The sequence below is a fragment of the Podarcis bocagei genome (genome assembly GCF_964188305.1).
Source record: "Podarcis bocagei genome assembly, chromosome: 1".
NCBI classification, from domain to species: Eukaryota; Metazoa; Chordata; class Lepidosauria; order Squamata; family Lacertidae; genus Podarcis; species Podarcis bocagei.
The window spans coordinates 123,570,907-123,596,478 of record NC_138125.1 but is presented as its reverse complement, the minus strand read 5'-3'; the positions used below and the strand labels follow the sequence as shown (position 1 = coordinate 123,596,478).

The window sequence follows — 25,572 nt, the reverse complement described above, 5'->3', positions numbered from 1 at the left end:
AAACTTAGTTGGTCTCTAAGGTGCTACTGGAAGGATTTTTTCCCCTTTTGTTTCAACTACTGCAGACCAACACGGTTACCTACCTGTAGCTAGCTTTTTTAAATTAATGGATATGAGCAATTTTGATTGGTGGGATTGCAAATTGAAGACATGCTATTTTTCTTTCTTTCTCACGCTCATGGTGCACCACTGCAATGAGAAATGAGAAGAAAATGTGCAAAATGACATTTCCTTGGGCAAGAAATGTTAGATTGTATTAAATTGTACATAATTTTCTCTTTGCCCAATGTCCTCAGACCTTGGTTGATGTCTTTGAAACCGGCCAATTTATTGAAACAGAACTGACTGATTCATAATAACAAGAAGTGACAACTACAAATATAATGCCCAAATACCAAGAGAATCACTGCATCCTGCTATGTTTACATGACATCAGGATATGGACTTAATCCAGGCATCCCCAACCTGTGGCCCTCCAGATGTTTTGGCCTACAACTCCCATGATCCCTAGCTAACAGGACCAGTGGTCAGGGATGATGGGAATTGTAGTCCAAAACATCTGGAGAGCTGAAGGTTGGGGATGCCTGACTTAATCCATGAGCTTGTTTCTTCACCAATGCCCATAGCTAGCTGGATGGTGATTCATGGCCACCAGAATTTATCCCATTTTGCCTGTATTGATACCCAATTAAGAAGTTTCTAAAACTTTATTTTGCTAGGAATTTGGGACATAAGCATTGTTTTTACTGCTGCCTGTTTTACCATGTTGTTATCTTGACTCTATAGTATGTTTTGTTGTTATTTTACATGAAGCTTTTCTTCCTACATGCATTGTCTCTGATCCCCAAGCTGCAAAAGTTGACATGACTGCCCATACAAGAAAAGCTCGCGTTGTACAGCGCGCAGGTTGAAATTCAGATACATGTGTTCAACAAGGCTCCTTTGCCATGCGCCTCAGCACTTGATTTATGATTTAGACTGAACATGAGTGACATCAATTTTCTACTAGGTTGCTCACAAAATTATGTTCCCCCTCTCCATCTCTCATCTCCTGAATTCCCCAGTTCCAGGCCAGTGAAGGCAAATTAAGCAATTAGCACTTACAAAAAGTTGGACAGGGATGGATTTCATGCTGCTGGTGACACTATAAGAAATGCATTGTTTCTTTTGTGTGAAAGGAAGATGAGCATAAGGAGGAGCTCCTACTCATCATCAACACCAATGAAGAGGCCCTTAGACTTCTCTCAGGTATACTTGCATCAGCAGATGGGAGTACCTTCTCTTCCATTCCATGGTGATTTGCATTCTGGCTGAAGACCAGAAATAGGTTGAGGATAGACAGAAGATACTTGGTGATTTAGTGAGGTAAGCAAGGAACAGACCAATGGCAGGCTTGCTAAGCAGGCTGTGGGAAAGGTTGTGTGTGTGTGTGTGTGTGTGTGTGTGTGTGTGTGAGAGAGAGAGAGAGATCGAGAGATCAGGCCTAACAAGCTACATGGCCTTGTAATGAGATGCCCAGCATAATGTAAGCAGCATCAATGTGATGAGGACCCATGCTGCAGAGGCATTTATGTGACTAAGACCCCATGGGCTGAGTTGATCATGTGGTACTTTGTGGGGAGTCTTAGGAAATGGGTCAACACATCAGAAGGTTCAGTGACTCTTATGGGACCACTGGCTTTCAAAAGCAGTAGCTGCCCAATATGAGGAAATTCAACAACTATAAAAAGATGAATCAGCCAACAAAAATCAATGGCTATTCCTCAGAGTGAGAAACAGCTGAGTCTACCATTCTCCCTAGCACTGCTTTAGCACCTCAAGTAAAATTCATGTACTAATGGGATGTTGCAAATGCATCAGCCCTGTTCAGGCACGGTGCCTCCAGGCAGGGCTATGTTTCCTGACTCCACCCCAACATTTGCATATTGAGTAGGAGGGGCAGAAGAGGAATGTGCTTCTCAGCTGAACACACTGAGACTCCTCCACACAATGAGGAGCATCAATCATGCAGTGTGAAGGATTGTGCATGTGTTTCAGCAGGACACAAGAAGATTAACCCTCAAGATCTTCCTGGTCAACTACAAAAGTCTGAGCCTATAGCCAGTAGGAATGGGGACCTTCAGGTTAGATTGTGTAGTTCTGCTCCCACCACCATATACTTCCAGTGAACTTCTAAACAGGGCAAGTAGGTTAGATGCTATTCATGTTGTATCCCAGGAATCTACTGAATAAAAACACAGCCTGGTTTTTTTTTTTTAATTGGCATCTTAAATGGGCTCTAATCCAGAGATGTCTTGCATTTAACAAATGCATTGCAACAAATTCAAACACCACTGATTTTGGTGGGACTGAAGAGTGATTAACTTCCTCTAAAACCAATGGCTTTGGAGAAAGCCATTGAAGAATGAAAGTACCTCTTTCAGTTCTCACAGCTCTTTGCAGGAAGTTATTGTTGGTATCATAAAGATGTATGTGGAAAGGATGGCTGTGTTGAAGCAGGTTCTACTCTGACCTACATACAACTTTTTCTGTGTTTAAACTATGGCCAAAAGTCTGGGTTGATGGGAGGTACAGCTCAGCAACATTTGGAGGAGAATTGGTTAACTATTCCACATTTTGGGGTAGTCTAGGGACCTCTCTATGTGATCAGAAGCTCGCTGGTATGTGAGTTCGCCCACTTCAAATGTTGCAACAATCATGTAGGTCAGATGCTGAGCATGCTGCCATGAAGCCATTTCCCTCCACATGCTTGTGAGATGCACAAAAGGGCAGTCTCCAATTTGGGGAGACTCGAGAATCCGAAACAGCAATCATTTTCTTTGACTGGGACCTTTCCGGAATAAATGGTTTGTACACTGCAACTGAAGACACCATTCTTAAATTAATTTACCCGTAATTAAGTCCTGATGGAATCAAGTAAACATTCTCATGCATGTATGAATTTAGAAATTACAACACGACGATCATGTTTGGCTTCTTGCATCAAGAAGATTATAACATGTGCTTCCAATCGCTGAACATCATTGTTAATTTGCCCAAAAACTGTCTCAGAGTAATTGGTCTGTTCCCACAGTGAAGTCTAGTTAAAGCAGTCACAATTTCGGTTAAGGAAACTCTCTGGGGTGGGGTCGCAGGGAGAAGCATGTGAGCTTCTCCCCCTTACAGTTTTCAGAGTTGGAGGGTAGCATTTTGAAGCAAGGAGCCTCCTTCACTTGTGAAGGGTACCAGCATGTTTTAGTATTATGGGAAAATGTGGAATCTAAAATGTGGTGGGTGGGGGAGCTGAATGAGTAAAGTAGGACCCTGATTTCGGGTCATCTGCCAAGGAAAATGTGATTGGGGTGGTGGTGGCTCATCTCCATGGCTCACCTCAGATATTTCTTTAACACAGGTAACAAATGCCTGAAGATGGCTAGAATGCTGATTTATTTCCACATTTGTACCATCTTGCCATTCTGGACCACGGTCATTATATCTTTGGGATAGCTATTTTGGAAAGGTTGCCATCAGTCTCTACATTAGATTAGAGTAACGGCTTGTCATTAGTCACCTTTGTGTGATAGAGATAAGCAACAAAGAAGTTGCCAGTAACCTATCACATAGAAGCAGCCTTGTAGACAATGAGAAAAACTACAGCACAGCCAGAGAAAAAAAAGAACCGAGGCACTTTTGATTTAAATGAGGCTTTACTGTACCCTGCCCTGAAATCATTGACAAATGTGATTTATAAATGTCTTCAGTCAGTCAATGAATTGCTGTTTGGTATAGCAATCCATTAGCCAAAAGGAATGAATAAATGCAGGCAGAGATATGCCCCCAAAGTTGAAACATACAAGTAAAAATGGGAGTGCTTAATCAAGATTTTCCCAAAGGTATGATCTCTTTATTTGTTTTTGCATTCTACAAAAGGCCTTATATGTAACCACACCAGTGTTATGGATTACCTTGAAGAAAGCCTAGTCAAATGCCTTTCTTATGGACTACTTAGGAGTGATCAGGAATAATTAAAAAGGCAACACGTATTTTGGAATTCCGCATGGCAAGGTCTTCAAAAGAATGTGCATTAGCTCAAAATGTCCTTCCACCAGTGTCCCCACCCACCGGCTGATCTCCCAAACTCTGTGTGTTCCATGCAAAGTTCTGAAGATGAAAGCCTGCGTTCAGTATAATGCAGTTAGGCTCGTCCCCCAAACCAGGAACTCTATAGAGCAGAGGTTTTCAACCTTTTTGAGTCCACGGCTCCCTTGATCAACTACATTTTTTTATGCAACAACCCTGTGGGCTCAGGAGCCCAGTTGTATCACCCCTTGCCTGTGGAGCTGCCAGCCTCTCACCCTTTTTTGAACACCCACCCTTGTGGAGTGTTCCCTCAACCTCCTCTCCTTTGGGAGTCCTCCAGGCAGCTGCAGCTGCTGCCCCTGGTCTCTGAACTGCCCCACCCCTGCCCCAAAGAGGAGCTTGTAGCCAGGGCTGCTGCAATAAACAGCTGTGCAAGCCTTTGGGAGGCAGAGATGCAAGAGGGCATCAGAGGAAGGAGGGAACGAAAGAGGGAGAGGCCAGTGTTGCCCATGGCATCCCTGACCATCATTCAAGTCACCCCAGGGTGCCATGGCACACTGGTTGAAAACCACAGCTGTAGAGGGCTGGCCCAAGGCATTCTGCTGCCTTCGGCAGTAATATGTACCACAAAGTACATGACCTCTCCCCCGCCATGCCCTGGCATTGCATGTACAAAAGTCAAGTGGACCTGGAATCTTGCTTGAACCCTGGCAACACAGGAAAGCATCCTGCCCCACATGTGAGAACAGCAGACACCTAGTTTTGATCTCCAACAGAGAGGAATGGTTAGGGAACTCAGAAAGAAACAGCTAGGGGGTGAGGACTGTCACTCCCCTCCCAACATTTGCTGCCTGAGGCAATTTCCTCATTCTGCCCAGTACAAGACTAGCCCTGGCCCTGTGCAACTAGATTTCCCGATCAAAGGGAGGATTCTGTCTATGTTCAGATGCAGGCAGTTAAAATCTCCTTGCAGACCTTCACACTCACTGTGTGAAGGTTGGGGGATAGCCTCTGGCTGGTGACAACTGGAAACAGGATGTTCTGGATTAGATGACTTTCGTCTGGTCCAGCAGACAGGCTCTGGTTTTTATGTTCTTAACCTGTGATGCATATTTCTCCTTTTTGAGGACCTGGAAACCCAACTATACTCAAGTCAAAATATGAGCTGCTTCAAGTTTGCCAAATGGGTTTCCCGTTCAGCATGAGAAAGCATGGGAAAAAATCTCAAAAGTAGGGGAAATGATCTTCTCCTGCCAAGACGAAGAGCTACATCTTCTATGCAGTGAGCTTTTAAAGGACTTCTATGGAGATACCTTACTTTCCTCCAGAGATGTCAAGGTTTTATATTTTGCAGTACATTTATATTTCAGATAGGAAAGAAATGCATTCCTGGTCAGTCTCAAACTGCAGCAATATTTCATCCATGGCAGAAGACTAATTCTGAGCTAATTTATAAGTGGCTTGGATGATTCCAAGGTTTATAAGTCAGTGGAGAATTTAGCTCAGGTAATTCATTTTGATGTACATTAAAGCGATTCAGCTCGCTATCTAAAATAAATGACTACAAAATAAAATGAAATTACATGGAAGTTTTTTGTTATCGGGCACATCAACTAAAACATAACTCTTCATGTACATTACATTATGCACTTTCTGCTGAAATATCTTTATGCATCTGTCCTGCTCTTCTAAGCTAAACATGCATGGGATTGGGAGATAGTTTTTTTTTTATCCCAGACTGATACTTTAAAAATAAATAATGTATCAAACTGCTATAGTGGTACCTTAATATTTTTAAGATTGAGATAGTCTTAAACTATGTTGCAACCTGAACCTTTATCCTGGTTTTTTTCTTTCTCTTTTGAAGAACCACCAAATGGAGGCCATTTGAAAGGCTTCTGAGACAAAACTTATTCTACATTGATGCAGCTATGTCAGGGATAGGGAACAAGTTGCTTTGGGCCAGTCTTTGCCCACCAGGGTGCCCAAATTGGCTCATGAGGTCATTTCACTCAAATCGTAGCCACCTGTTTATCAGCTGACAAAAAATGAATGACAGAATCTGATGTGTGGAGTTCAATTCTGCTGGATTTCCCAGTGGTGAGCATGCCATCTCATCTCCCTAAGCCCACAGGCCATCTTTGACAGGTGGCGAGATTGCTCAGCTATCAGACACTTAGTAAAGGTAAAGGGCAAAGGGACCCCTGACCATTAGGTCCAGTCGTAACCAACTCTGGGGTTGTGGCGCTCATCTCGCTTTATTGGCTGAGGGAGCCAGCGTACAGCTTCCGGGTCATGAGTACCCCCAAATTCTTCATCAGACTAGATCAGGGTTTCCCAAACTTGGGCCTCCAGCTGTTTTTGGAGTACAACTCCCACCATCCCTAGCTAGCAGGAGCAGTAGTCAGGGATAATGGGAACTGTAGTGCAAAAACAGCTGGAGGACCAAGTTTGGGAAACACTGGACCAGATGGTTGAAAATGCAAAGGGGGGGGGATGGGAAGAAAGAAGAAAGTCATCCATGGTAAAATGGAGCATGGGAGGATGTAGCAGATATTCAAATGAGGCCCTTTCAAGTGCTTTGAGGCCTGCTGGGAAGGAGAAAACAAATAATGACTGGTTCAGTCCCCCCAACTATCTGTAACTACAACCAACTGCTATGCAGCTCAGCTTCCATCCTTAGGAATTATGAAAAACTAGGCACTCTTTATATAAACAGGGATGCAAATTAATTTGGGATTGCTTGCTTTCTCTTGATCGCCACTTGCCATGGGAACCTGTGTGTTTCACCCAAGAATGGAGACTGGACTGATTAGCAGCTCAGAAACTCTCTTGTTCTGTGGCATAGCTGTGTCGTTCAGTGGTACAAAGATTTATACGCACAAAGGACTGCATGCATTGGAATTCCCTCATCTGTAATAGGCACCTAGTTTGGAGTGAAGACTGTATTGATGACAGAACTGGAATGCAAATGAGGCTGCCTACAACTCATTCTGTGAACTGTGAACCCATGAGAAATAGGAAAAGAAGTTCATAGGGAACGAGCGTTCTCACAACAAAGACCCATCTCCCATCTTCACCACATTTAAAAAGCAGTGAGAACCACTTTGAACAGTCATGGCTTCCCCCAATGAATTCTGGAAGGATTAAGGGTACTGGTAGCTGTTAGGAGGCCTTTATTCTCCTCACAGAGCTATAATTCCCAGACTAGTTTGACTCCTCTTCCCAAGGAACTCTGGGAATTGTAGCTCTCTACAATAAAAACAGATACATTTCTATACAGTGGTACCTCGGGTTAAGTACTTAATTCGTTCCAGAGGTCCGTTCTTAACCTGAAACTGTTCTTAACCTGAAGCACAACTTTAGCTAATGGGGCCTCCTGCTGCCGCCGTGCCGCCATAGCACAATTTCTGTTCTCATCCTGAAGCAAAGTTCTTAACCTGAGGTAATATTTCTGGGTTAGCAGAGTCTGTAACCTGAAGCATCTGTAACCTGAAGTGTATGTAACCCGAGGTACCACTGTACTAGTCTTTCCTCTTGCATGGCATTGCTTGGTAGTTCTGGTGTTTGTTCAACCTATGGTATTTTTAAGTGATCGTTCCTTTGGGTCTTGATCACTAGGAAAATCGTCATCATCATCTTGTTCTACTGACTCCCATTATTGGCAACACAGTTATGACTTGGTAAGGAAACAGGTTACATGGGTAGGGTTGCCATACATCAGGATTTCCCCGGACATATACAATATACACCAGTCAGCAGCAGTGTCCGGGCAGAAATCAGACAAATTTCTGGGAAAATCCAGACATATGGCAGCCCATGTCGGCAGCGTCGTTTTTACTGTATTTCCACAAAAATAGCTCAACACTGTTTGAAATATGGCAGCCCTATGTTTCAGTTGCATTGTGATGGGAGATAGGAGGAAGATACCGTATTTTTTGCTCTATAAGACTCACTTTTTCCCTCCTAAAAAGTAAGGGGAAATGTGTGTGTGCATCTTATGGAGTGAATGCAGGCTGCACAGCTATCCCAGAAGCCAGAACAGCAAGTGGGATTGCTGCTTTCACTGCGCAGCGATCCCTCTTGCTGTTCTGGCTTCTGAGATTCAGAATTTTTTTTTTCTTGTTTTCCTCCTCCAAAAACTAGGTGCGTCTTATGGTCTGGTGCGTCTTATAGAGCGAAAAATACGGTGATTTGTACTCAGCCTTCTGATTCGGAAACTACTCAAATGTTCAAAGGTGGGGGGGGGGTTCCAGCCCTCCAAGAACCAAGCTGCTTAAAAGGATGTGCTTGAGGCCGTGTATTTGAATTTCCATCAAAGCCTCTCTCCATTCAGAATGCTAGATTAGTTTGGTGGCTTGCAGCTTGCGCAGGCCTGTGCCGTCAACCCTCTGGGCACAAACCATTTTGTACAACGGTTGCTAGCAAAATAAACATTAAGTTGTAGTACCTGAAGAATACCTTATCAAAGGGGTGTAACAATTCAGCTGAATGATAAGAGGTAAGTTTTGGAACATGATTCCTTGCTCTGCCCACCTCCCCCAAGCTGACAGGCATTCATGTATATATTTTATGTAACTAAGCAGAGAAGAAGCAGGCATGTCTAAAGGACACTGTATTTTCTTTCTTATTCACTTACATTTTTTTAAAAAGATACTTTAAAAAATAATGCAGTGCTCATTCAACATGAAATCTTGGAAAATGGAAGTGGTTTGTTAGCTAATAGGAAAGGAATCTCTTTTGCTGTGTTTCATGAAACACAGCCAAGAAAACCCAGTGGTTGAAGCACTCCCAAACTAAATCTACAAAATGACTGTTATTTGAAGGGTTATATCATGTTTTCCATTGTCATCTTGACATGAAACAGTTTCCAAACTTTGGAAATCGGACCCAGCTGACTGGTGTTAGGAGTATAAAATAAAAAAGAGTACATGTAGCTTTTCATGCAACAGGGAGAACTATGACTGGCAAAGAATTGCCCCTGTTGTATGTCTTTGTTATCTAGGGGCTTTGATGGAGGAGGCATAACATTAAAAGATGAATGTGCACATATCTACAATGATTTGGAATTATTGTGGAACCACTATTCTTAAGAAAAAATGGATATGTTACTTTCAGCAGTAGATTTGAACCAGGAGATAGGGAAGTAGATTTCATGATGCCATGCCCTCAATCACTGAGAAGTGCAGCATATGCAAGGTCACCAAAAAGTGTAGTTTAGGGAAATTTAGTAAAAAAGAAAAGTTGATCCAGTTCATAGACTAGCTGAAATGTTGTGATTGATACTTGTGTCAATAGCTAGACTGCAATAGAAAAGACTGTTCACCTGGTACAAGAGACTACTTTGAATCAAAGCCACCACTCTGCAAGGAACCTTTGGCTGGTTGATCACAATTTGAATATAAAGCTGGAGCCCAAGGATGAAACATCACATGAGTTATGCAACAATTGGTGACACTTACTTTGCCATATTGTATAGGCAAATGTATTTAGGATCACTGTGAAATAAAACAATATGGTGGGGAGAGAGGTGTGTGTGTGTGCTGAAACTTCATTTTGCAAGAGGAGACAGAGGAGACATGATAGCCATCTTCAGATATCTTAAGGGCTGTCATAGAAGATGGAGCAAGCTTGGTTTCTCCTGCTCTGGAGGCTAGGGCCTGAATCAATGGACACAAGTTGCAAGAAAGGAGATTCCAACTAAACTTCAGGAAGAACTTTCAGACAGTAAGAGCTGATTGACAGTGAAACAGATTCCCACAAGAGGTGGTGCACTCTTCTTCCCTGGAAGTTTTAAAGTAGAGGTTGGATGACTGTCTGTCATTGCATTGCAGGGATTGGGCTAGGTAAGGGATGTAAAACTCCCAAGAGACTGCAATCTACTCCCATTATATAAACACTGGCAGTGATCTACCCATTGGATTGACCAAAGTTGTTGAGCTTTTTTGGGGGAAGGAGGAAGACCCAAAGCTGTTTTTCATTCTTCTTGCTGGATTTATGTTATTTTTAAAATTTGATTATAGTTCTTTAATTTCTATGCTGCTTAATATATTAAAATATCTCTAAGTGGTGTGCAATAAAGAAGCAACAACAGGCAACTGCATATTACAAAAATACACAGTTACATATAAAAATGTTACATTAATACAAAGTTACAATATATATATACATATAAACCAATAGAAATACATTTTCCTTCTGGTACACTCCACTCTTAGCCTCTGGGTTCTCACCCAGGGTCCAAACATGTTCTACTACTGATATTTTTGTGCCCCTAAGCATAACATAGAACTAGACATTACCATCTTGCTCCATGTCTCTTTCCTCCACTGTAACATCTAATACAACACAGTTTCTTCGCCCCACCTCATATCTTTGGTTGCTGTTAAAACTAGACATCACTAGGAAGAGAGTAAGACTGGCGCTCCATGTGGAGGTCATTCATTTCAGACCAAATAATAAACTAAACTTAACTAAATGGGGAGTTCGAGATTCATTAATTTCAAAATGAACACTATGAAATAGAAATGGCAAATGAATGGAATAGCATCAAATATTCTTCTCCACCCCTAGCAACACATTTGTGTCTGTTGTAACGTCCAGTTCTGCCCATAAAACACAACTGTAAAATCTTTATTGTATCCTTAATCCATCATCTGGGCAAAATGCACTGGCTTAAGAAAGAGGAGGATGAAAAATGGAAGAGGGTGTTCTCATTAAATTAAGGCTCAAGCTTGTTGAAGAAATGTTCTGAGCAGGCCACATAATTTATTGCTTTGGCTCTTGGATCCATAGATTCAAAGACTAATTAAAAGCTGTTAGCAACATTTTGAGGAAGAGAAGCCAAATTCATCACGTCTTTAGACCTCAGCAATGTGCAAAAATTAGAAAATCAACCACCACATGCCACTCAACAGCATATCCTTTTACAGGAATAGTTGTGAAACCAGAATGCTTGGATTTTCCCCATTGAATTTCCTTTATTTTAAAATTTGTGTGCACTCCACTACACTGATCAGATTATGGACTTAAATTCTTTCAGAATTGCTTAGGCAAAAGAGTTAGTCTAATACTTCTTGGAACTGGACCAGATCCATGGAGAAGGTTGTGTGTGAGCTCACTGGATGACCTTGGGCCAGTCACTCTCTCTCAACTTAATCCACTTCACAAGGTTGTTGCAAGGATAACACAGGGTAGGGAGAACCATGTACACCATCTTGAACTCATTGGAGGAAAACACGGTATGGAAACGTAATAAATCTATAAAAATAATGATTGGTCATATTTAGGGAGACCTACGTCCAAAGTCTTGTTCAGAGTACCCCTTCCCATCACCTACCCTGTAGGGCTTCTGTTTGATTATAATAAGATAACCTGAGGCCTTTGGAGCAGATAATTAAAAAATGTCAAAAAAATTGTGATAAATAAATGCAAACAGTGGGGCAGTTTCATGGTTTATAGACTGAGTAGACCTCTTGAATGCACTGAAGTTTCAGAGTGAATGGGCCGAGGACCACAGAGCCTTAAAAGGCCTTGTTGGAGCCATTTTGTTTGCAGCTGTCCTTGCTCTGCTCAGTGTCACTGGGTGAAAAATTGGCCACAGAATGTATGGGTTGTTCACATTGCTTTATAGCCTGAACAAACATGCCAACTTGGACACCCTGAGAAATAAACTGCTGTTAAATTAAATTTCACAGGGATAGGGAGGTTTTTAAGCATATGCTAGCAGCTTGAACAGTAATGCAAGTTTAAGCCTGGGTTGCATCTCCTTGGAGCTTAACATGTCATCTTGATTGGCGGCCCAGGACTCACTTTTAATTGTTGGCCTTACATATTATATCCCCCTTCCTAAATCTGTTCTCATTCTCTTGAACATGTCAACATAGAACTAGCTTGTGACCCAGCTGCAGGTCATGGCACAAGAAATTAAGACCAATGACTTAGATCATGGTAGAAATCAAGAATACAACAGCCTGAGATCCTCAATAAACCAAGCAACTGTATTAGCAGAGAAAGTGTCTATATTTCAGAAGACCAGGGCACAGCCAACTTTCTATTTTAACACCTTGTCACTTTGAATGAGCATTTGACTTCCCAGTGGTCACCAAAACATGGGGGGGGGGGAGAATCAGCAAAAGGCTCTCCAATATATATAACTGATAGCATGTCTAACATGAATGCCAGAATTAGACTAGACGACATCTTTTGGAAAGAAAGAAACGAGCCCTCCATCTGAATTCTTGCTCTCCACCTTCTGTTTTAACCACCAAAGTCTAAGATTAAGCTGGAAAGTTGGAAAGGGAGAGGGGTTCTGCTTATAGCATCAAGATCTATCGAGCACCTTATGGCATTGATTCAACATTGTTAAAAATAAGTAAAATAATATCTGCGCCAGTGAAAAAGAAACTTCAGCGCTACCCTGTTGCAATAAAGCAATGGATTCTTTCCCCAACTTCTTAAGGAAAATGTTTGATGAATCTTGGGCTCGAGTCAAAAAGCACATATGGAAAGTCATGCAAGGGAAGGGTAATTATCTAATTTTCATCAAACCATAGGCCTCCTCAAACTTATGAAGCTGGCCTAATTTCCAAGAACACCTACTCACCTAAAGGATGTGGATTCCCTGGAACTTAATTTAGATTTGGACTTTTCTAAATCACAGGAAGCCACAGACCATTTTCTGTACTGAAGGTTACATTGTGCAACACTCTGAATCCCCTCAAGGCCCTCGCTTTCAAGAATGCTCTCATTTCAAATGTGGCAATCAGCATTGCTCAAGCCAGCTATGTGCAGCTGTGCGCTCTTACTCAGGAGCCTTTACAGCAGGGAGTCTCAAGCATGTCTTGCTCATCCATCTCCCAGTAATTCACATCCCCACACAAAATGCAAGAAAGAAATGAGTTGTCCATGATTAGGCCTTGGGTGGAGATGAAGTGGGCTTGGTTGAGCGGAGATGGGAAAGGTTGCGCTTCCCACATTAGGGAATGAAAACAGAAGGCAAATAGCATTCTGGGCATAGAGCCGTCTACAAGCTGTGCCCTCCACACACCCCACAGTGAACTAATGACAGCTTTTCATGCTTAGCCTTGGGAAACAAAGATTCCAAATCAAGTGCAGATTGAAAGCTGGCAGCTTTCGTTCCCATCCCTGGTTTCAAGCAACACATGGAAAGGCTTGCCTTTCTGAACAACTAACTCAATAATTGAGAAAATAGGTTGCTTACGCTTAGCCCAATCCATATTCATACAAGTGTTTTAAGACTCGCACATGCCTCTCTATGCTTTACCCAGCCAAGCAAGGAAGGACACATTTCAGCCAGGCAAAAACACTCAAAGTGGGTGCGAAGTTGCATTGGTGAGGGATGTTACCTGGGGAGAGGGATGAGTGGCTGAGGAGGATGTGTAGCCTAGGGTTAGTCCCGAGGGCCAGGTAGAGTGGTCTGAATGGTCACATTTGGCCCCCATACCTAAGGTTCCCCACCCCTAATTGAAACCACACAGAAGTCTTTTACAAATGACACTACAGTGGTACCTCAGGATAAGAACTTAATTTGTTCTGTTCTTAACCTGAAACTGTTCTTAACCTGAGGTACCACTTTAGCTAAAGGGGCCTCCCGCTGCCGCCGCACCGCCACCACGTGATTTCTGTTCTCATCCTGAAGCAAAGTTCTTAACCCGAGGTACTATTTCTGGGTTAGCAGAGCCTGTAACCTGAAGCGTCTGTAACCCGAGGTACCACTGTACACACATGTATTATGAGAAGCAGAACCAGTTACTGATTACAAAAGGTAATGCATGAAGTAGTCTTAAGCCAATGGCTCTCAGATGTATCCAATGAATGTGGTCCATCCATGCTACTTGCCTGTATCATGGGGAAAGTTTTGTGTTTGGCCTATTTCTCAGTTGCACCATTTAAAGCTTAAATGCCAGCAACTGTAATCAATGTCAGGGGTTTGGGCAGGTCATCAAACACTTGTATTGTAACTGACAAACCAGAAAACCACATGGGGTTGTACCTAGCACAGTGTGAGTGGAGTTCTGCTTGTGCAATGAGATGTCTTTTTTCCTCCTCCTCCCCCCTCCACATTTCTTCTGGAGGGTCCCTCAAACCCCCAGAGCTGCTTTTGAGAGCACGTGGTAAGCTGGAAGGGATGCAGAGAGGTATAGAAAATTCCATTGTATGTACAGGTGTCTGTTGCACAAGTTGGATAGAGTCCATTATATTCTTATTTCAGATGACATAATCCTGATTGCAGGTGACATAAGACTCTATCCAAGTTTTTGCTTCAGGAATGGAAATCTAAAGCTGATTGATACATTAACTCCGTTGCATGTGGCTGGTGCTTCCCCATGGATAGATCCCAACCCAATAGGATAATCAGATGGGATGGATAGGTTGTGTGGAACGTTATCCATCCACTGCCACCAACACCCAGGAAGGTGTGGTGCTGGTGGGTTCCCACCTGACATGACAATGCTACATGATTATCCAACTTAAACATTACTGCTGTGCTGTGGGATTAAGCCATAAGGAAGGGGCAACCGCAACATAGAGGTATCACATAAATCAGATCCCAGAGGAGCCTGATGTAAGGGATGGGGGAGGGAATGATGGTCACAAAGTTTTTTGTTCTGTTTCAAAAGCAACTTTAACTGATTGCTCCCCAGTGAACATACTTGTATCATACATCTGAATGTTGGCAAAACCCCAAATGGGGTCATATCTTTTCAGAAAACGTGCCGACAAGAACCAAGCACGACTCAATTTGCCCCTAATGTCTTGAATGCCTTGAAATGGAAAGGTATCGTCAAGAAAGCAGAGCTATTAGATGTAAGCAATTCTTAATCACATAACTTGTTCTTGAAGCACCCATAAGGAGGCTTCAAACATGAAGGGGCAAGGCTGCCACTAATCCCCAAGCCTATCTAGCATGGCTGCAGTCCAGTTATTAAATGTTGCATCTTTTCATTTGCAATTTAGCTAAAGCTTTGCAGTTATTGATAGTGTTGAGATTACTCCAAGGGCAACCTCCCCTCCCCCCCCAAAGAAAACACCTTTACTTATCACTTTCTGAATGTGCTATTGGATGAAAAGTCTTTTTGGTCTATTTAACCAATATAGCAAATGTTCATCATTTATATGGAACTAGGTACGAGGCTCATGTGGTACAGTGGGCAATACTAATTGGAGCATGGGACGATTAAGTATTCTTTTGGAGGAGAATTAGCAACCACTAGATGGCCCTTCATTATAGGTGCTGATGCTTTGGTTAGTTAGAGTTGGAGCGGTGGCAGGGGTGAGGGAGAAGACTTGACTCAAACAAATGTTCATGCAAACCAGAAAACTTCATCTTGGTGGACCACAAATTAAACAAGACTTGCAAGGAAGAAAGAGCCCTGGTGAAAGAACCATCATTCAAATACTATTGTCAGATATTCCCCAATAGCCAGAACGAAGACCAAAGATGCCTTTGCAGTCTGAGTCTAAGATGACCTATATCAGCATAGAATAAAGGATAGGGTATCTCAGTGGCCCGATGTAGATGTAGCAAAGTGGGCAACTGGTGGTGATGTGACTGTCACCATAGGAAGGTAGGCTAGAATCATGGTGCAAGTCTATTTCATTTCCCCTCTTTAGTTATTATGGAAAAGAAGAAGCACATTGTGCAGGGCTACATCTGATCATTCTCAGTTCTGTATATCCTCAGCAGTTTCCTTAATGTCTTGCCAGAGCTTGTCAGTTGGCAAGATATGCTAAGAAAAGCAGTGCACTGACTTAAATTTGATATAGACCAAATGGAAATTCTTCCTGACACATCCAGAGCACTTTATAATGTGATTAGAAACTCTCTTTTTCAACCTTGTAAACACTAACACCCACCAACCATATACTGCTGCTTCATTGCCTACATTGCCTCTCTAAATAGGTTTCGAACACCCTTTGATTTGCCGTTGTCCATTATGGGGAGCAAGGAAAAAATGGGAGGAAGAGTGAGGAAAGATGAGATTGCTTCTAGAACAGAAGCCTAGAAACTTGCATTGTATGGAAAGATACATTGCTAAGAACGTACTTTACCTGATATTGCATTTGAGTTATTCCATGCCAACAAAAACCCAGTCTCATGAGGGTAATTTTATCTCTTTGTCCTTGCCTTTTAAATCTAACCTGGCACTGAAATAATGAAACACCCATGACAAGACAATCTGCAAAAATGTCATTTTGGTCTGCACCTTTGAATCCTTTGCTACATCTGCCCAGAATGTGTACTCCCAACTAGAACCAAACACCATGTCAGAATCCACAGTCATAACCATAAGGGCACAAATATCTATTTGAAATAGGCAATGGAATATGGAAAGCAACCAAAATGCAGAGAAGTTTCCTTCATGCAATTGCACTGAAAAACAACATGCTTCTTTGGTGGAAATGGTTAATTTTTCCTTCTTGCAGTTTGAAAGATGGATGATTGATGGTTAACCAAGGAAGGGATGGTGTTGGATACTCATATTTAATATTCACTAAGATGTGAGATGAACATCCGACACCATCCACACTGCAAATAGTTGCTTGAAAGACAAAGCATACAGGGGGAAACCACAAAATCAGTAGACATGTATGAATGATCAATATTGGGGAGCGTGGTGGGGATAGCTATCTGAGGGTGCAAGCCTTTGCATGTCTGCTCAGAAGTAAGTGCCATCAAGTTAAATGGGGTTTAATCCCAAGTAAGTGGGAAGAGAATTGCAGCCAGACTGTGTCCTTTAGGTGAAGATTGAAATCTGAGCATTTGTTTGCTGAATGTGTTGCTATTACATGCATCTCAGATAAATCATAAGATCTGAAGTAACGTGTTTCAGCAACGCAGTTTTTGCTAGGTAATGAAGATTATTATTGGTGGTTCCTTTTCTTATGGTCTCTAGAGTGCCTGACTTGTACAGAGCTTGCATTATGTCAGGAAACGTGATGCCTGTTTTGGACATGGATTTCAGAATGTTCCAAGAAACCTTTTCCTATAATTGCAGCTATGGATTGTGTGAGTGGGTTTGGTGGTGATGAAAAGTTTGTGACCGGTTTCATCGACCCAGTTCTGTGCACAAATAAATAAAATGTTGCTCAGTTTCTGGTACACCTCATAGCACACCTAAAAGCTCAAAATGTATCCACACTGATTAAAAAGATCTAAAAAGAAAACAGGCCACAAAGTATCTGTACTACAAAAGGTATAGGGCATCTAGTACCAATTCATTTTCAAGTGATCTTTTCTTTGCATGCACCAAGTGCAACCCAATCCTAGGTATAATTACTTAGATGTAAGTCTCCCTGTGCATAATCTTAAAGGAGTTTGCTAGCAGATCATGTAGAAGCTTGAAGCAGCCTCTGGTGAATAATGGTACAATATTAGAGCAGTATGTTCCATCTTTCTGCTTATGTCTAAGAAGTAACACACCCACACACCACACACAGCTGGAAAATCTTTCCCCAAAGCTGGAACAACCATTCTGGTTTGCAAAAGTGTTTCCTTTGACATTAAAGTCTTCTCTTAAAAGGTACATGTTCCTGTATACCAAAGCAATACTTTACTATATAAAAAAACCAGTCATGTTGCAAAGAGCTGAAGATACAGCCTCGTTAAATATGTCAAAATGACTTCCAGACTTTGCTGAACTAGTATTCACAGATCTTACTCCAACAGCTAAAAGAAAGGAAGATTAAAAAGTTTCCAGAACTTGTCAAGCAAAGCAAAGGATGCAAAGAACTTAAGCTAAGAAAACGGTGCACAAGAATGCGTAAGCTCAGATAAAGTTTGTTTTATTTAGGCTAGTACTGCATGCTACAGAATAAAGCAGAGCAGAGCAGGACCCTCTTTGATAGCTCCAACCGGCGACAGGAAAATGGGTTTGCTCAGTGCTGATTTTACGGCAAGAGGAGAAACAAAGTGTTGAAAAACAGAGCGGTTAAAATCCATGAAAAATCTTAAGTGGGAATTACTCACCATCTTGTTGTGCCAAAATAACTGAGGGTTGCAACACAGCAAGGAAAAGCAAAACGGCTCCCTGCACACAGCTCATCATGTCTAAAAAATATTAGACATGAGACTCTATGTGCAAAAGAGAGAAGGAAAAAAAGTGGGGGGAAAGAAAAAATCAAAAGAGCACCATCAATTGTTTCCTGCCCTTTCAGCCACCGGGCCCTTCACACAACTCAGCCACAGACATTCCTTTGCTCTGGCCTTAAATAGGAAAATCTTTGGCTTCCTTTACTTCCCAGCCCCTTTCTGAAATATGAGAGGAGGTCCCATCCCCTTAGCATTAAATGAAATGATTAATATTTCTTTTGGCCTTGCAGAAGGAACAGCCAACTGAAGCAGCTACATAACACATCTGGAGAGTTTGTGCTTGTCAGCGGCTGCTCTGTGTGTATGGAATACAGAACATGCACATATATGTTATATTATATGATTTTGGGCTTTGGTGTGTGAGCTGATTTTCTTTATGTGTGGCATGCAAGTGCAACAGAGAAGACTGGATTTCATTTTTTCTTAGCAGTTGATTTTTTTTTGTTCTAGATGATGATGGTGATTCTAAATCAGAAAGACCATGATGAGGATTGAGTTTACCTGAAAGGTTAGAAATTTCTCTCATGCACACACAAAAATGGAGAGAACCCAGAAAATCATGTGAGACCACGCAATTCTTTCTGTGAGAGACCAGCGTTGAAGCCACAGCTTTTAAAATGTGAACCAGACCTTCCAGAAAAGGTACAATTACTGGCTATAGGGAATGTGAGCTCAGCTTTGGGCTCCATGCATGCCATACATTTGAAGCACAATTGATGCACATGACTCCCCCCCTAAGGATCTTGGGAATTGCAGTTTGTTAAGAGTACTGGGAATTGTAGATCGAGGGGGGTAAATTGCAGTTCCCAGAATTCTTTAGGGGAAGCAATGTGCTTTAAATGTATGGTGTGTAGTCATCCTGAATCTCTCCTAGCCAGGGTAGTGACTAATCCCTTGTGATTAGTTTTTGGAATACGAGGAGAAATGTGGCAGTGAACTTTTGACCACTGCATCCTTGGCCTGCTGAAGCAGTTTATGGCTGCTGAGGAACTATTATTTCTTCCGTGTCTCCCAAGAATGGAATCCAGGGCAGCTTGTGACCTGATCTACACAAGGAGGCGGAGAAGTGCTAGAGTCTTGGTGTGGTAGCACGGATGGTAGAACCTCAGACTACAGGTGGGGGAGTAATTTGTTGTTTTTTAAGTGCTCAAAAACCCATACAAGTAGAACACTAAGATGGCATGGAGGAAGCCAGGTTAGAACTTTCCCCTCTCCCTTGCCAGGTTGTTCGACTTGAGGTAGGTTTCGTCTGTATGTTGCAACACGGGGGAGCATTTTTTAAAAATGGCGCACCTCAGCAGAACCCTCTCAAGTGGTACAGTCCAAATATCAGGACTCTACCACCCTCTTCTGCTGCATGTGACAACCATGAAGAAAGGGAGAGGTCCTGGAGAGGTTCGTTCAACAGGTGTTCTGCGATGTGATGTGTGGAGGTCAAATATGATTCAGTCCAAGCCCTCAGACACTGGTTTTCTTCAGGGAATCTGTTACTTCTATAGAGCAAGTTGCTCATCGACCACCAAACTGCCCACTGGGTAGGATTGACAGGTGCTTCAGAGAACTATCCCCCTACGCCACCCCAGTCTGGACCATCAGTCACCAGCTGCCCTCTGGGAAGGATCTAGATGACCTTCTATATATTGTTATTGCTAATTGTGTGTGTGTGTGTGTGTGTGTGTGTGTGTGTTTTACAAAGTATTTAATGTGAATTGTAGGCTGCCTTTGAAGGATTTGTACCCTGAAAGGTGGGCTATGAACAACTAAAAATAAATAAAGAAAATCCCACCCATTTAAATCAATGCGTTTTCTTCCCTTTTGTTCCACTTTTAATGATAGTTTGCTTTCCCTTTTGACTCCTTAGCATCATTTGTGTTGAAATAACAGTACAACGTTGCTCTCCGTAGGTAATCAACATACAATGAATGGTTTGTATTTAATATATGACCCCGGGGCGAGCATTTTTGTGGGGGTCATGATCATCCCACACAGTTTTGTGTTTTCACTTAATGCACGAACCCTCGACCTGCTAAGGTCAGTTGGGGTCCTGCAGATAGAGAAAATAATTAAATTCCTAAAATGTTTGGATATGACTGATGTGGAATTGTTTTCACTAATGTTCATGAGAAGCATGTAAAAGGTTGTATTGAGGCTGTTCCTGAGATTATAAAAAACTTAAGAGCAGATAGATAAAATATATTTTTTCCATGGCAATGGCAATGAGCCTCTTCTTTATATGATCACACAGTATATTGACTTTTTTTAAAAATAGAAAATATATATCCCCACTTTTCCCATTTCCTGTCATCAAGTAGCACATGCAGAAAGGATGTTTATTGAATGGTGCTATTGACTGAATTCTGTTATAATACTTGTCTGTTTCTTATCTAATGGTAAGAAATTTGCATGGCTATGAGAGTGTTATAGAATCTAATGTCAAAAATTCAGTTTATGTAGAGAAGCAAGTTGCTAGCCCTCAGAAAAATCTGAAAATGAGCAAATGTATGAAGGAAATGGGGTGATGTATAAAACTGGTCCAATGTTTTTGTCTCTTTTGCAAAGTACCCTTGGGAAAAATTACTTTGTTGTGAAGAAGGGGAAAGGGCAAATATGCCAATTATCAGTTTTCTCAGTGACTCATTTTTCCAATCTAAAATTCAATTTTCTACGTTTCTGCAGCAATTTTCTTTTCTAAAAAACTTCTTATTGAATTTCTTCAGAATTCTAGGGCAATTTTCTCCCCCAAAGCATGTTTTTATATGCTGCTTTGACAAATATACATATTTTTGCAAGCAGATTCTCATGACTTAATTAATTTTTGTATATTACTTTCACTAATATATGCAGTTATATGCACGCTTTACCCTGGTATATGCATCTTTGTTCACTTCGCTTGACTGCAGAACTACACTGCAAAATTCAGAAATGTCAATGGTTGTTTCTGTTCATATGCTGTTTTGAAAATCACAAATATTGTAAGTTCACCTTCAAATGACAACTAAATTGAATTTTTCTCCCATCCCCAGGAATGAGAGGAAATGAGTGCTTATCACTTACCCTACTAGGTAAAATCACCCCCATGAGAACTGTGTACACATTGTAAACCTGGGTTCAGATCACTGGTGGTGATTGTTGGCAGGACATTTCTGGGTAAATTTAGCTTGCACCCATCCTTTTTGTGCTATGCAAAGCATTCACCCAAAGTTAAAATGCATCTAGAGTTTGTTTATGTTGTTTATAACTCACAATTTCATAAAAGTATATCAAAGTTGGATACAACATACAAAATTGTAGTAAAATCCATAAAGACATCCATAAAATCCTCATGAGAAACATCAATGAAGCATCAGTAAATACTGGTTGGTTAAAAAGAGGCATCTGATATTGTGAAGGCCTATCTGAACCGCACAGTTTCCAGAAGATGTCTAAAAGAAGCCAAGTGTCAGGGATGGGGCAGAGGAGGAATGGTGGAGAACGCCTCCCCATCCGGACCCTTCCAGGGAGGAGGAAGGGGAAGACAGCATAGATTTACAGGAGGGAGGTCACAGCTCAGAGGCAGATGAGGAGGAAAGCTGGAAAATCATGGGAGAGCCAGAGCAACAGCTGGCTGACACAGTGTCTTTAGAAAGCCTTCCAGATCCACCATCTCCCAGAACCCAGTGAGAGCAAAGAGCTGCAAGACAGAGGGCACCCATAGAGGAGGTGATGATGATGATGATGAATGAGGAAGTGGGAGAGACGGGGGGTAGAGATTCATTTGGGACAACACCATTATCCAAGAGGCTGGGTTCTATAAGCCTATCTCTGTAAAGTTTGAAATAAAAGCAGACGGTAGGAAACTTTTCCTTGTCTTTATACTTTCCTGGACAACCAGCTGGGAGCCGCTGACAGCATCCTGACACCAAGGAAGATAGCTCAGTTGCTAAAGCATGGGACTCTTAATCTGAGGGTCGTGGGCTTGAGCCCCATGTTGAACAAATTTTTTTCCTGCTTCCCAGGAGGTAGGACCAGATGACCCTTGTGGTACCATCCAGCACTACAATGCCATGACTCTATCATTCTACTGACCCTCTGACTGATAGGGAGTTAACATAAGAATGTAGGGCTAACCTGCTGGATGAATGTCCCAGGACATTCTATACAAGATCTCAAAGTAGCTGTTTTACTACAAAGGAATTTCAGAAATAGACTGGAAAGAGAAGCTGCTGAATTGCAACTCATTACCAAACTTAAAACCATGGAGAGACCTGGTCTGAACAAAGACATTGGATTCTTATCTCATTATACATGACTTAGCCATTTTTCACCTTCTCACCCCTTGCCTTTTCCTGTAAGACCTATTACAGTCGTTAAGAGTCGTCAACAGGCTCATCTCAGCTATCTGCCAATCTCCCATTCCCACCACCCTTCTGAGTAATACCCCTCCCCACCTTCTCTCTATATAGAAGGATCTGGCAACTTCTGTTTCAGTGTATCTGAAGAAGTGTGCATGCACACGAATGCTCATACCAAGAACTAACTTAGTTGGTCTTTAAGGTGCTACTGGAAGGAATTTTTTTATTTTGACTATGGCAGACCAACACGGCTACCTATCTGTAACTGCTGGATGAAGACATTGGTCCATCAAGTACAGCATCCTGTTCTCACAGTGGTCTACCAGATGCCTGTGTGGAGCCAGCAAGCAGAAGATAAGAGCACTCTCGCTTCCCATGGTTTCCAGCAACTGGTACTGGGAAGCTTTGCTGCCTCCAACTGTGGAGGTACAGCTTAGTAGTCATTGATAGCCCTCGTCTCCATGACTTTGTCTAATCCTTTTTAAAGCCATCTAAGTTGGTGGCCATCACTCCATCTGAGGGGAGTTCCATAGTTTGATTAGGAGCTGTGTGAATAAGTATTTTCTCATATCTGTCCTAGATCTCCTATATGGTTGAGCTTTCCACACTAAAGGCTCAGTCCCCAGTGAAGGCCAACCAAACCTCAGGGGTATGGGGAACCACCAGAAGTGGCCCACCAGAAGATCTGTTATCAAGATGGAGCATAAGGGATCAGATAGTCCTTAATGTCCATATATTGTTGACACAGGGGTGGTCAAAGAGATGAGCATACCTGCTTGAATTTTTGCACGCAGATTTGAGGCTCACATTACCTGCCAACAGCAGATTTTCCCTACTGTGATTTTGCTTACATCCTTAAATTGTTATGTTCCCTGTTACTCTCTTCCCCAAGAGGGGAAAAAACCATTACCTTGTGCGGAAGGAACAACACAGCAAGTACTGTAGCAGAGAGTTCCTTTCAAGCTGAGATACAGTGGTACCTCGTGTTACATATGCTTCAGGTTATAGACTCCGCTAACCCAGAAATAGTACCTTGGGTTAAGAACTTTGCTTCAGGATGAGAACAGAAATCGTGTGGCAGCAGCAGGAGGCCCTATTAGCTAAAGTGGTGCTTCAGGTTAAGAACAGTTTCAGGTTAAGAATGGAACTCCGGAACGAATTAAGTATGTAACCAGAGGTACCACTGTATTCCCTTTGGGATTTCTCCTTCCCAGTAATGATGCTAGCACATGTTTTTCTGCCAGATGTTTGTTGGGGTTGACCGCCGACCTGTTATCCCAGTGGAAAGCAACTAGAGCAGTGGTTCTCAAGCTGTGGGTCCCCAGATGTTGTTGGACTACAGCTCCCATCATCCCTGAGCTCTGGCCTTGCTAGCTAGGGGTGATGGGAGTTGTAGTTCAACAACATCTGGGGACCCACAGGTTGAGATAGGCTGAACTAGAGTGTCCAGATGTAGTAGAGGAGAGGGTTCCTGCACCTTTAATAGTGGTGTGCATGAGGGGATTCCAGCAGGAGTGCATCACAAGCTAAAATTGCTGAAATTCTATGCAACTACTAAAGGTGCAGGAGCTCCATTGTCCAGACACCTAAAAACTGACAGTGTTGACACAATTTACAACCACAAGAACAAGTGGTGGGTGGAACTGGGCCCTTCAAAAGAAGCAGTCTAAGAACCTGTTTCTGTTGTAACCAGACCCAGGAATAAAGAGATGAGAAACACAAAATGAGGGCTTATCCACACTTACCTTTTGTCCCATTCATTCTAAGCACAGATGTGTGCTTTAAAGCACCGGGTCTGAGCACTTTTTTGTGCTGAATGGGAATCCACAGAAACCCCGAATTGCCATTTGTTCCAAATCAGCATTAAAGAGTGGGATTTCGTGGGGATAGTGCTGGGTGGAGGAGCACACAGACACGGCTGACCTGTGCCTAGAAACGTGCCCCAAAAGGAAGTCTGGATGAGCCTTGAGTTGAGCAAGGGCCACATTTTGTTGATAAAAGTTGCTGCGGAAATGGGAAGCGCAGGAAGCTTTTCTCAAATCTGCACCTTGGGTGAGCCAAATTCTGCCCACTCAAAAGGTACTGCAAGGCAAAGCTTGGGCCCCTCCTTCCAGAGTGTAAGGAGGTCTTCTTCCCACACACTCTCTTGGGGTCCCACAGGGGTGCCAACTTGAATAAAATATTTGCAGGGGACCCAGTAAGCCTTGCCCTGCACAACTGATCACAAGATGTGGCACATACACACAATTTGAATGGCAATGCAACTTTGGGAGGCCCTGGCCCCCTCAAATATTTTCTTGGGATGCCTGAAAGGACCTCGGCCCCCAGGAGTTGGCCTTATTTCAATGCTTGCCTTATGAACATTCCATAGCCAGGCTGAGGGCATCACATCCAAGCAGCTATGTATCTTGCCTTCTCCTGACTAACCACACGTATTGTTTGTCTGGTATGCTAGCCTAACAGTAGGCCAGTTACTTGTCAGCCACCAGTGGTGTAGCGGTTAGAAGGTTGGACCTTCTGGGAGACCAAAGTTCAAATCTCCACTCAGCCATGAAGCTCACTTGGTGACCTTGGTCCAGCCAGTCACTCTCAGTCTAACTTACCTCACAGCAGTGTTATTAGAGTAAAATGAGGAGGAGGAAAATCACGTATGCCACCTTGAGCTCCTTGGAGGGAAAGTGGGCTAGAAATGTAAGAACAACAACACTTTTCAAAGGAGAAGGGATCAATGAGGCTAACTTTACACATGGCCAAAGTGTAACATGTGGCTCTCCCTGAGAGGGGGCAGTTACAGAGTCCTGACAATGATTCTATGGCATCCTGGCAGCTCATAGAGACTTGTAGGCAGATTTGAACTCAGTCATTTCTATACCACGACTGGGGTTCAGGACCCATTTGCAATCTTGTTACTCCTCTTATTTTAAGGTTGACCATCAAGCACAAATGGCCAACCATAAAGGCGTGTTTCAGTTAACATGTCATCTCACCGGGCAGGTCTAGCAAATGAATGCTTTGGGGAAATGGCCAAGAATCCATCAGCTCCTCTTTCAACACTTCTCTAAATTT

General features: G+C 42.4%; 1 protein-coding gene across 1 annotated transcript in view; it reads right to left on the bottom strand.

Annotated features, from left to right (window-relative positions):
• Positions 1-18,277, bottom strand: part of COL3A1 (collagen type III alpha 1 chain) — a 95,862-nt gene extending 77,585 nt beyond the window's left edge. The window contains exon 1 of the mRNA XM_081194688.1: positions 18,053-18,277. Coding sequence (XP_081050814.1) covers positions 18,053-18,131 — 79 coding nt within the window. The 5' untranslated portion in view covers positions 18,132-18,277. The remainder of the gene's footprint in view (positions 1-18,052) is intronic.
• Between the last annotated feature and the right edge of the window lie 7,295 nt (positions 18,278-25,572).